Source organism: Hordeum vulgare, chromosome 3H (genome assembly GCF_904849725.1).
Source record: "Hordeum vulgare subsp. vulgare chromosome 3H, MorexV3_pseudomolecules_assembly, whole genome shotgun sequence".
NCBI lineage: Eukaryota > Viridiplantae > Streptophyta > Magnoliopsida > Poales > Poaceae > Hordeum > Hordeum vulgare.
This window is the reverse complement of record NC_058520.1, coordinates 552,079,362-552,091,584: the sequence shown is the minus strand read 5'-3', so window position 1 is coordinate 552,091,584 and position 12,223 is coordinate 552,079,362. Positions and strand designations below refer to the sequence as shown.

The 12,223-nt window shown below is 43.3% G+C and overlaps 2 protein-coding genes across 2 annotated transcripts; one reads left to right on the top strand and one right to left on the bottom strand.

The window, feature by feature from the left end:
* The first annotated feature begins 1,015 nt into the window (after positions 1-1,015).
* On the top strand, positions 1,016-5,668 carry LOC123440550 (caffeoylshikimate esterase-like). The gene is made up of 9 exons (XM_045117115.1): positions 1,016-1,251; positions 1,349-1,381; positions 1,495-1,588; positions 1,697-1,729; positions 1,834-1,980; positions 2,092-2,222; positions 2,404-2,541; positions 4,446-4,544; positions 4,759-5,668. Exons 1-9 carry the CDS (start codon positions 1,090-1,092, stop codon positions 4,978-4,980), a joined length of 1,059 nt encoding a protein of 352 aa, XP_044973050.1. The 5' UTR covers positions 1,016-1,089; the 3' UTR covers positions 4,981-5,668.
* Positions 5,669-10,292: 4,624 nt separating this feature from the next.
* LOC123442011 (clathrin light chain 1-like) lies at positions 10,293-10,748 on the bottom strand. The gene has a single exon (XM_045118140.1). The coding sequence runs from the start codon at positions 10,746-10,748 to the stop codon at positions 10,293-10,295; it is 456 nt and encodes a 151-aa protein (XP_044974075.1).
* Between the last annotated feature and the right edge of the window lie 1,475 nt (positions 10,749-12,223).

Here is a 12,223-nt window from a genome sequence, read left to right as displayed (position 1 = left end):
CTTAACCAAACGAGGCCTTAGGGGCGAGGCCCCCCGCCACCGCGGCAGGGGCCAGCGGCAGCGGCGGAGGGAGGAGACGACGGGGGGAGGGCCAGCGGTGGGTGGCTAGTTTTCCCTCGAGTCGCCCGAGCTAGGCGACGCGGGGGTCTCAGTTTGTGTTTTTATCTTCTATTCTTAAAATAACTGCAAGATTAGGCTACTACTGAAAGGAAATTTTGAACAGTCGATAACGTGCGCGATGAATTTGATAAAATTCATTCAAAATAGCTCCAAATATGGACACACAACTAGGCATTTACGATCGACGAAACTATGAACCGATCGCAAAAATGGAACCGTAACATCGATATTTATTTGTTTGTGTAGAGCTTATCTCGAATCGAAGCATCATTGTGTACATTATAAGAAAAAGGAAGAAAATAGATTAGGAAGGAGCTCAATGGAGGTAGAAAATAATATGTACACGCTGTGTTCTAGCTCGCATCCCTTTAGCCCCCTCTCGTGCAAGGGCCCCACTTATATGCGTTTGTTGTGGCTTAGCTTAAACTGATACGTTATAAACTGTTGATCTAGACGTGCCGAGCGAGGTAGGCCCATAGATGCTTTGAGTTTCATTCTATGCAAGCCACACAGGTAGCCAAACAGTTCCGTTTCTTTCCGCACGGATTTGTTTGGTCCTAATGTATGCAACCAAACACGTCCTTTATATTTTTGGGTATTGTTTTTTAATGGTGGGCTGTATGGTGTTGCTGAGACGAGTTGATCATTGTTACAAGACATTTTTTGGGTTATATGCTCATGTGCATCCTAGATGTTTTTAAGACATCTTGTTGATACATAGTCTGATGTAATTAGTATTTTGCGATATTAATATATTCTTTTTTTTTAAAAAGAATGCGAGTCTCCCTCGACCTCTCGCTTTCACCCGTCGGAGTTTGGTTCGTTCGTTGACCAGGCACCCCATCTTCCCAGCACGACGTTTTCCGCGGAGCCAGCGTGCATTATCAAACGTGAGTTCCCTTAGTGCTGAAGCATGATGCGACTCTCCTCTGAAACCCCAAGAAAATTCCTCGCCTCAACCGGTTGGCGATGAATTTGTCTCCAGGCAGAAAAGTCCGTGTCTCCGTGCATATATCCAGCACCACCCCTCGTTTTCCATCTTCACCGGTCGCTTGCTGTTATCTTCAGAGATCGCTTGGGGACTCTGATCGTCTGACCTATCCGCAGGGCATTTCGAAAACCTCTCCCATGGTAAATTCAGAAGCGGCCCGCTCTTCTTTCTTAGTTCGTTCATTCGCGTTGATTTTGCGCTGGTGAATTTAGCTCCGAGTTTTCGTGATCTCTGCAGGCTCACTACAAAGATGACATCAAGTATGAAGAGGTTTGTCCTGTGAGCGTTGGTCAGAATTTTGTGAAACCGGGCGTCTTTTATCTGAGTTCGTTCATATCGTGTTTGTTTCCTAACGCATACATGCAAAATCCAAATTTGTGCAGGGCTTCACCTTGAATTCACGAGGCAGCAGGCTCTTCACCTGCAAATGGACGCCCAAGAAACAACAGCGCAAGGCTTTGATCTTCATCTGCCATGGTACCATTCCGTTCTCCACCATTTTCCATTCTGCAGTTCATCAGGCTTGTAGATAGATAGAAAGAAGTAAAGTAAATTCATTACTGTTTCGCCGTCAAAAACTTGCAGGCTATGCAGGAGAGTGCAGCATATCGATGGCAGGTACCACTTCCATTCTTCAGCGTTGCAATTACATCCATCAATTCAGAGAGATTTCAGCATCGAACATCGACGAAACAGTACTAACATACTCCACGCATGTGCAGACACTGCCGCGCGACTGGTGCACGCCGGCTACGCCGTCCACGGGATAGACCAAGAGGGCCATGGCAAGTCCTCCGGCTCCAAAGGCTACATATCGAGCTTCAGCGACATCGTCAAGGACTGCTCCGACTACTTCAAGAGCGTCTGCGGTAAGAACAGAGCAGAAGAACAGAGCTTCATTTACAGCTCCATTACGCAGCGCATTTAGAAATAAAGAAAAAACGAAGTCTGAAGGGGTTTCGATTTGGCAACCATCTCAGAGAAGCCGGAGAACAAGACGAAGAAGAGGTTCCTCTACGGCTTCTCCATGGGCGGCACCGTGGCGCTGCAGGTCCACAGGAAGGACTCCATGTACTGGGACGGCGCCGTCTTGCTCGCTCCCATGGTCAAGGTCCACTTCCTGACTTGATCGCATGACATGCTAGTACTGTATTCCAAAGGCATTTCGTTTGCACTTGTGACCTGTCAAATTGTCCTAGAATTCTCAAGGCGGAGCTTGATCTGTCGCCTGATGGCTCATTTATGTCCTCTGAAGATCGCTGAACTTTGTCTTTGTTCTGCGGTGGTATCAGCTTGGTGATGGCATGCGGCCTCATCCGGTGGTGGTGAGCGCTCTGAAGATGATCTGCGCCGTCGTGCCTAGCTGGAGAGTCATCCCTGCTCCAGATCAGCTCGACAAAGTCTGCAAAGATCCCCAGTTCAAGAAAGAGGTAATGTAAAACCATCGACACGGACAACCATTCATCTAACGTTGAGATATGCGCAAGATTTCATAGTTATTTCAACGTTAGGAAGAAACCCTTTCAAAATAAAAAGGGACCCCTATATCCTCCACACGTTCGGTCAGCGGAAATCTTTTGAGTTTTCAATTTTTAAAATATTTTATCTTTTGAATAAAAAATCAATTAAAACATCATTTTCATCATTAAATCTTTCGCGATAATTTTTTTAAAACTAGATCTCATATCGATATGTTTCGACGACTTTTTTGGGTTGAAATTTTTCATGTCTATTGCACATAAATTGCCATGGTGTTTACAGTGTCACAATCCTTGAAATAATTTTGTCATAATTCACAATTAAAAAGAGATCTGGCGTCAATTACTTGAAAAATGCATGGCCAATGACTCAAATTGGGCATTAATCATAAACTAAAATTGTCATGATGAATTAATTGAATTTTTCATAATCCATGCACTAAATCATGGTTGATACAAAAATAATAATTACCATGGTAAAATAAAATAAAATCATTATGGTCAAAATACTAAAATTGCTATGATGTGTAAACTAAAATCGTCATAATCTATAAACTAAATTTGCCATGATGAATTACTAAAAATTGTCATGATCCATGAAGTAAATTTGTCATGGTTAATTACTAAAAATTGTCATGGTAATTAATAAAATTTGCTATAAAATAGTTGAAATACAATTATAGATTTAAAATCTACAAAATAAATAAATAAAACATATCATGACAACTTTAGTGTAAACACTATAACAACTTCAGCGTAAACACCATGCTAACTTTTGGTCCTAAGAAAAGTTGTCCAAACATATCAATATGAGATTTACCTTTGAAAATCTCATGGAGATGGATTTAATGATGAAAATATATTTTTAATCGGAATTTTGATTTAGGAGATAAAATATTTAAAGTTCGAAAACCAAAAAAGTTATGCTCACATCACATGTTCGGTTTGTATGCATGCATGTGATGATGTGCCAATATAGGTGACTATGAGAAATTTTGTGCCAAATTGCTTCTTGCCACACGTATTACACTTATCATTTGGGATAAAAATACGTTAGGAAGAAACCTTTAAAAAAGTTAAGAAGAAACACTATGTTTTTCTTGATATAAAACTATTGACATGGAAAACCATTGATTTAACATTGAGATATGTGCAAGATTTCATAGTTTTTTTTAACTTTGGGAACAAACGGTACAACTTTTGTGCTAGGTATGACACACTATTACAATCTGGTGAACATTTTTATAGATTTGTATAAACATATATTTTTTTTGTAAAATCGACCGGATCTCTTTGACAACCTATAGCAAAGAGACTTCTATAACCCAGTGAACATTATTTTATAGATTTATAATGACATATTCCCATAGTAATCCCTGTGGTGTGCTACATGTTAGAACGAAGTGTATAAATGGTTTGTGCTTGTTATTTTCATAATATTTTTTCTTTTCACAATGTGAGAAACTTGTTGCAAACATAGTCCACAAAGCTCTCCGGGGTTTCCTCTCCTTGCGGTACTTCAGTGCAATGCATGAAAAGCTAAAAAAGGCATGAAATTATTGGAAAAACTCAACAAGGTGCAGAGGGAATAATACTCTATTCTTGTCAAACGAATGCTAAACATGAGAGAAAATCCCGTAGGAATTCTCCAAGCCTAATAAGTCCTCACTATCTGGTTTTTCCTTTTTTGTTTCTCGACTCATGTGTTGAATTTTAAACTAAAATTTTGTCGTAGGAAGGTGAGATTCTTTTGTCCAACAATTTGTTGTAGTAGTTTTATTTAAGTAGCACAGAAGCACCTTAAGAGGAGGAAGCATCAAATATGTTCTCACTCACTTCTCTGAAATCTTTTACAGATCCGTTCCAACCCATACATGTACAAGGGGAACATCGCGTTGCAGACAGGCCACGAACTCCTCGCCGTCAGCCTAGACATTGAGAAGAACATGCATGAGGTACATTAGTAGAAGCCAATAGTACCATTCACTGGGTAATTTGGTTTTCGCTCGTTTTTTTCTAATTACCAGGGCAATTCTATTTTTCATATTGAATGTAGGAATCATGTCATTTCCAAGAAAATAGTACCATTGACGGATCATCATCTTAATCTTACTATTGTGCTCGTGCAATTCTGTGTGCTACTTAATTGTGAGTAATATAATTGTGTAGGTCACTTTGCCATTCTTGGTGCTGCAAGGGGAGGACGACGTGGTGGCCGATCCTGAGGGGAGCCGGCTGCTCCACGAGCGGGCGTCGAGTAGAGACAAGACCTTGAAGTTGTACCCCGGGATGTGGCACGTCCTCATGGCCGAGCCTCCGGCCGACGTCGAGCGTATCTTTGTAGACGTGATTTCATGGCTCAATGAAAGGGCGGTGAGCGCCAGCAAGTGATGAAATGTGTATGTAGGTGGCCTTTGTTTGAGCTTCAGCTACTGATTTCCGGATTCTGGACCTTTCAAAATCAGAAACTCAAACAAACACACCAGATTCCACTTTAGCTGGCTAGAATCGATTCTAAGAACTGAACTACCAAGCAAGAGAATCTGGAAGCTGCGATTTGGATGATTCCACCGATTTTGCAGCTTTCCACAAAAGAAAACGGTTCGCTTTGAACCCTTGCCCCTATTACAGGTCGAAATTACAACAGAACTGCCACCACGTCCTCATCAGAGGAACCGTCCAAGCCGTTTCCTCCAGCCCGACGGAGGACCAGATCGGGGCAACTGCAGGCCGGTCTGGTGAGGGACGACCAGGAGAGGAGGGAATCGCCCAGCGGCGTGACGAATTGGGCGATGCGTGGACTCGGAGAGCGGCGGCCGATCGGATCAAGAGAAGGGCGAGCGAGCATACGCGTTCTGTGTGCACGGCTGGAGAAGATCAGCCGAGGTGCCTGCGAACGCGTGTCTGTGTGCGCGGCTAAAGAAGAACATCCTATGTGCACCCGTCGCCTGCGCTGAATGTGCACGGACGTGTACATGTGCTGAACTAGTGAATTAGATGAGGCGGGCGACATACGCGTTCCATACTACTCAAAATACTCAGCAGTGAGGGGCAGTAATGACATTTCACAACCCCTCCAGTTCCTACATCTATCCAACAAACAACCAGCTTGTGATTCTCAGGAATCCACAGCTACAACTGATTTTCAGGAATCAAGAATCATAGTGATTCTCAGAATCTGTAGCCCAAACAAAGGGGGCCGTAGTGTAGGCGACTGCATTGCCGAATGCAGAGGTATAACTTTTCTTTGATAATTTATTGACTTATATTGTCCATCGCTATGTGTATACATTCACACTTTGCATAACTAGAATATATAAAACCAACATCAACACACACACACAAATATAAAAAAACTGCCGAAAAAAAACATAAGCAACAACGCCTTGGAACTAAGTGCCCCGCCTCCACCATCCATTATACGTGCATAGGCTTCACTCCTCGACGCCTTTGGTGGCGGTAAGGCGAGGAGGAGGAAGAAAAGGGAATGACCTAGCAGCGGTGGCTAAGGTATCCCCCAAGTCATCAAATGTAAATCTGGGCATGGACATCCCGGCCCGGTGATCCGGCCCGAGCCCGGCACAAAAAACTCGGGCCAGGCCGGGCCGGGCTTTCAAGCCCGGGCAGCAGTTAGGGCCGCACTCGGGCTTGCACAAATCGCCATTTTACACGGAGGTCCGGCCCGGCCCGGCCCGAAAATCCTCTTTTTAGTTCGTTTTGTTGGGAAACGTTGCATGGAAAATAAAAAAATTCCTACGCACACGAAGACCTATCATGGTGATGTCCATCTACGAGTGGAGATTAGATCTACGTATCCTTGTAGATCGCACAGCGGGAAGCGTTAAGGAACGCGGTTGATGTAGTGAAACGTCTTCACGTCCCTCGAACCGTCCCACGAACCGTCCCTCGATCCGTCTCGCGATCCGTCCAACGATCCGTCCCGATCTAGCACCGAACGAACGACACCTCCGCGTTCAGCACATGTACAGCTCGATGACGATCTCGGCCTTCTTGATCTAGAAAGAGAGACGGAGAAGTAGATGTGTTCTCCGGTAGCGTGACGGCGCGCCGGTGTTGGTGATGATCTATTCCTGCAGGGCTCCGCCCGAGCTCCGCAGAAATCTAATCTAGAGGAAGAACTACGAGGTGTAGGTTTGAGTTGCACGTGGCAAAGTTGTGTCTCAAAATCCCTAAACCTCTAGTATATATAGGAGGAGGGGAGAGGCAGCCCTAGGCAGCCTTGGAGCACCAAGGATTCCTCCTTGGGTCGGCTGAAGTGGGAGAGAGGGAGGAGTCCTTCTCCAATCCCACTTGGATTAGGACTCCTTCCTTATTTTCCCACCTCTTTTGGATTTTCCACTTTTTCCTCATGGGTTTTTCTTGGATGACTTTGTTAGCCCATTATACCTTACTAGTACAAATGCCCGTGCGTTGCAACGGGCTATAAATTAGTAGAATTTGGCCCTTGTAATTTTTCTATAATTAAATAATTTCTATGACTAACAGTTTCATTTGCAATTTTGTTTTGTTAATTAATGATAGCATATGGATTAGAACTTTTTTTATCTTGCTGATATATGTGTTTGCATTTGTAATCTAAGTGAGTCTTAATTTGATTGCAAACATATTAGACAGCTACATAAAAAACAATCAATTTGTAAGTACATGCATACCAAATGTTCCAGGTTGCGTATCAATATCGATATTCTTAAAAAAATAATTAGCAAAACAGTTTATATATATGAAAAATCAAAGCTCAGCTATTTATTTATGTAAAGCTTGTATAAACAACATTGTATATTTTTTATACATTAGAAACATTTTTTTGCGTGTGACATCACAAAAATTATTGAGTTTTGATGTCTAATTTTTTTAATATGCATTTTACATATTTTGTATGCATCATGAATATTTTTTTATATACATGTTTTACATTATTCAAATACACGATTAACATTTTTGAAAAGTTCTATTTTTTATGTCTACTTTGTTCCATATACATTATATATTTTTGTATATGTTTTCTTATACGCCGGAAACATTTTCCTATGCACATTTAAAATCTTTTAAATACATGATCAATCTTTTTCAAAATAAAAGAAATATATATTATTTATTGTCCATACGCATTGTACACTTTTTTGTCTACAAATTTAACATTTATTTAATCCATGATTAACATGTGTGCAATGTTTATCGAAATAAAGGCAAAAGAGGAAAAAATAGAAAAAGTGTGAAATAGAAGAACACAAAGGGTTGTACATTTTTTTATTGTCCATACGCATTATACATTTTTTTATGTGGGAACTTTTTTGTCTACAAATTTGACATTTCTGTAATCCATGATTAACATGTGTGCAAAGTTTATCAAAATAAAGGCAAAAGAGAAAAAAAATAGAAAAAATACAAAATAGAAGAAAAAAAGGACTTACGTATGCAAAGTTTATCAAAATAAAGACAAAAAAGGAAAAAAAATAGAAAAAGTGCAAAATAGAAGAACAAAAAGGGCTGTAAAAAAATAGAAAAAAATGCAAAATAGAAGAACAAAAAGGGCTTACGTGTGCAAAGTTTATCGAAATGAAGGCAAAAGAGGAAAAAATAGAAAAAGTGTGAAATAGAAGAACAAAAAGGGTTGTACTTTTTTTATTGTTCATACGCATTATACATTTTTTTTTTGTATATGTGGGAACTTTTTTGTCTACAAATTTGACATTTCTGTAATCCATGATTAACATGTGTGCAAAGTTTTTCCAGACGGAGGGAGTAGTTCTTTCGAAAAAAGGATAGAAAATGAATCAAATATCTCATCAACAATACATCTCTATTACACACGAACAAAACCAGAAAGCTATAACAAAAATTGAAAAAGATAAACTGAAGGAGAGTAGTACACGAGTACAACTACCAATCCAGGGTTTATTGCAGAGATGTGAGCCGCTTGGCTTTGAGAATCCTCACGCTCACATGAGCAGAAGCACGCAAGTTCTAGATGATTGCAGCTAACTGGACAAACAAACTGGAGGTGACCAATAGACGTCTTTTATTCACCAGAGAAACAGAGAAATACATGAACACAAATACGACCAAATCGAGAGATACACGGATACAAACAGAGACCACCACCAAACCGGGAATACATACAACTTGGCTAGATAGATGAAACAACGTTTTCTTCAGAGGAAAAGTGTCGGGCACATCAATCTGACAAACCTTTCCTCCGCGTGCTCCGAGATGATCCACACGAGGGTCGTGAGCCCGCCACCTTCGCTGAGCTGCTTGGCATGTGCCTCCCTGCTGCCCCGGATGGACGCATACATGAGCAGATGCACCCACGCTTTCAGGATGAACTTTAACATGTCGTTGTCATTCATGTCCTCACGAAGTTCCTGCAAGGTCTGAATCCAGTACCCAAGTTTGCGCACACTTTTTTCATCACATTTCCAATCAAACGATGCTTTCCGTCAGACAGGAATAAAGCGATTTGAGTTCCTTCCCCGAGAGTACCAAGGCCCCAAAGACGATTCTCCTTTATTCCTCTGCTGATAGCAAAACTTTTGTCCTCGAGATGATCCACGTTTTCCAGCATCCACGTGGCGAGGTCCTTCGCCTTCTGTTCTTTTGTTGTTGTATAACTACTGTTGGGTTTATCCTCCTCTTTAATTTTTCCTATCTCCCTCAGGGTAGCTCGGGCTTTCTCGTACAGGCTGCGAAGCTTGAGGCCAGGCAGCATGCTGGGTTGTTTGGCGAGGAGGAACATCATGTAATCCGACATCGCCTTGATTGCCTTCTCATCATTTTGGGGCGCTGCTGGGACAACATTGTGGTAACACGAGAGGAAAAGGTCTGTGACGATGTACCAGATGAGGATGGCCTCTTGGAGCTCAAGAGGGAAATCTGTGGACTTGAGGGAAGTGGCCTGCCTTTGGGGGTTGTTGATGAGTGTGGACTGGCCATGCATGGAACCACTGCTTCAGTTCGTTCATGACGGCACCCTCCGCGGCAAATCTCGCTGCACCCTGCAATCCACAGACGACGTTCAGTGATATGTTTATGTAGTTCTACCAACACAGACATGTAGTGCAGGCCAGGACAGCAAGCAACTCACCTGATTCTTGGCCTGGCTCAGGTCTTCCATCGTCAGTGGCCTAAGGTCGATGAATGCTTCCTTGTCACCTTCAGCCTTGGTTTCTGAACTATCCTCTTTGCTTTCAGAACTGTCCTCTTTTCTATCTGATGAATCCACCTTCTCTGAATTGTTTTCTTTGTTATCTAAACTCACCTTCTTGCTCTCTGACTTGTCTGAATCCTCTACTGTCGCAGCGGTTTTCTGTTCCACCTATGTTTTCCTTCTTTCCTGAGGCATCAAAATAGTATATAGGTGTTTGTTCATGGTTGGGTCAGCAGCAATTCAAAGACATCAAACAGTAAATGCAAAAAAGTTAAGAAGCAAAACATTTTCTGAGTAACCTTACCATCTCTTTCAACCGTTCTTTCTTGAGGAGCTCCGGAACCGGTCGGTAAGCAGCTCTAACACAAAGATTCTAGGTGCAAAAGGAAAATTAACAACTTTCAGTGATTCAGTCAGATTGACAGTAACTACCCAATGAATCAGGTTAAATAAAAATGCACAAACCTTAAGATCACTGCTGTTGTAACCTTCGGTCATAGCTGCAAGCCAAAAGGGACTGGGTGGGGGGCGGTGCTCACCTGCGCCACTCACGGAGGAGCGCACCCTCCTCCCTGCCCATCTCGGCTAGCGGCGGCAGAACGGGGCCGTTGTCGTCCCCGCCCCGGAAGTCCGAGTCGGGGAAGAAGGGCGAGGGGGCGTACCCGCCGGAGACGTAGCGGACGGGGACCGCAGCGCCGCCGGAGTCCGCGGCGATCTCCTCATCCACCACCTCCTCCTCCTCCTCCTCGGGACCGGCGTCGGCGAAGGAGGGGTACCCGGCGTCCACGAAGGAGGCGTACCCTCCCGCGCTGCTGTCGGCCGCCACGGCGTCGGTGGTGTCATCTTCAGTGTCGTCGAAGGGTGGGAGGCGGTGCGCTGGAGGTCGTCGGCGGCGCTGCCGTCGTCGGCGGCGAAGAAGGGGTCCATGGTGAGCTCGAGATGCGGCGGATCTTGGATAGGATAGATGGGGGCGCGACAGAGGAACCGTCATGTTCTCATCCACTTATAGAGGGACTGCGGGTTGAATACCCAAAAGTGGAGGGGCTTTTCTGCAAAGGTGCCGACGACGGACGACAGAAGCGCTACACGCTTTATTATTAGGGGAGATTGTACATCCAATAAACCCACGTGGACACCTTGGGGCGTGGTGGGCCCACCCAGCGGGCCCCCGGAACCCATTCGTCACTGCGAGTACACTGCCGGCAATGCCCGAAAACTTTCCGGAAATCCAAACACCAACTTCCTATATATGAATCTTCGTTTCTGGACCATTTCGGAAACCCTCATGATGTCCGTGATCTCATCCGGGACTCCTAACAACCTTTGTTCACCAACACATATAACTCAACTATACTAAAACACCATCGAACCTTAAGTGTGCAGACCCTTTGGGTTCGAGAACTATGTAGACATGACCCGATACACTCCTTGGTCAATATCCAATAGCAGGACCTGGATGCCCATATTGGATCCTACATATTCTACGAAGATCTTATCGGTTGAACCTCTGTGTCAAGGATTCATATAATCCCGTATAACATTCCCTTTGTCCTTCGGTATGTTACTTGCCCGAGATTTGATCGTCGGTATCCATATACCTATTTCAATCTTGTTACCGACAAGTCTCTTTACTCATTCCGTAATACAAGATCCCCGTGACTCACACTTGAGTCACATTGCTTGCAAGGCTTATATGTGATGTTGTATTACCGAGTGGTCCCCGAGATACCTCTCCGTCGCGCGGAGTGACAAATCCCAGTCTTGATCCATGCTAACTCAACGGACACCTTCGGAGATACCTGTAGAGCACCTTTATAGTCACCCAGTTACGTTGCGACGTTTGATACACACAAGGTATTCCTCCAGTGCCAGTAAGTACATGATATCATGGTCATAGGAATGAATACTTGACATGCAGAAAACAATAGCAACAAAATAACAGGATCACATGCTACGTTTATAATTTGGGTCTTGTCCATCACATGATTCTTCTAATAATGTGATCCCGTTATCAAGTGACAACACTTGCCTATGGCCAGGAAACCTTGACCATCTTTGATCAATGAACTAGTCAACTAGAGGCTCACTAGGGACAGTGTGTTGTCTATGTATCCACACATGTATTTGAGTTTCCAATCAATACAGTTCTAGCATGGATAATAAACGATTATTATGAACAAGGAAATATAATAATAACTAATTTATTATTGCCTCTAGGGCATATTTCCAACACGTTCGGGCCGGGCTCGGTCCTGATATTTGGATTTTTTGGTCGGGCCGAGCCGGGCTCGGGCCTGAGATTTTTCGTTCGGGCTTTCCAAAGCCCGGCCCGGCCCTGTGTACGCCTAGGTTTACATCAAATGAAGGCGATGCGGGTTTCACATGCATAGAGATAACATATACAATATATATCTAATCTAATAAATCATTTTCACATGCACGTAGTATGCAGTTGTATTTGAGAGA

What these genes read in the sequence shown, in the direction of transcription:
- LOC123440550 (XM_045117115.1), top strand. Translation starts at nt 1,090, where the DNA reads ATGAATTTGTCTCCAGGCAGAAAAGTCCGTGTCTCCGTGCATATATCC. An exon ending in TTTCGAAAACCTCTCCCATG is followed by an intron (nt 1,252 to 1,348) that starts GTAAATTCAGAA and finishes TGATCTCTGCAG; the next exon opens with GCTCACTACAAAGATGACAT. An exon ending in ATGACATCAAGTATGAAGAG is followed by an intron (nt 1,382 to 1,494) that starts GTTTGTCCTGTG and finishes AAATTTGTGCAG; the next exon opens with GGCTTCACCTTGAATTCACG.
- LOC123442011 (XM_045118140.1), bottom strand. Translation starts at nt 10,748, where the DNA reads ATGACGGTTCCTCTGTCGCGCCCCCATCTATCCTATCCAAGATCCGCC.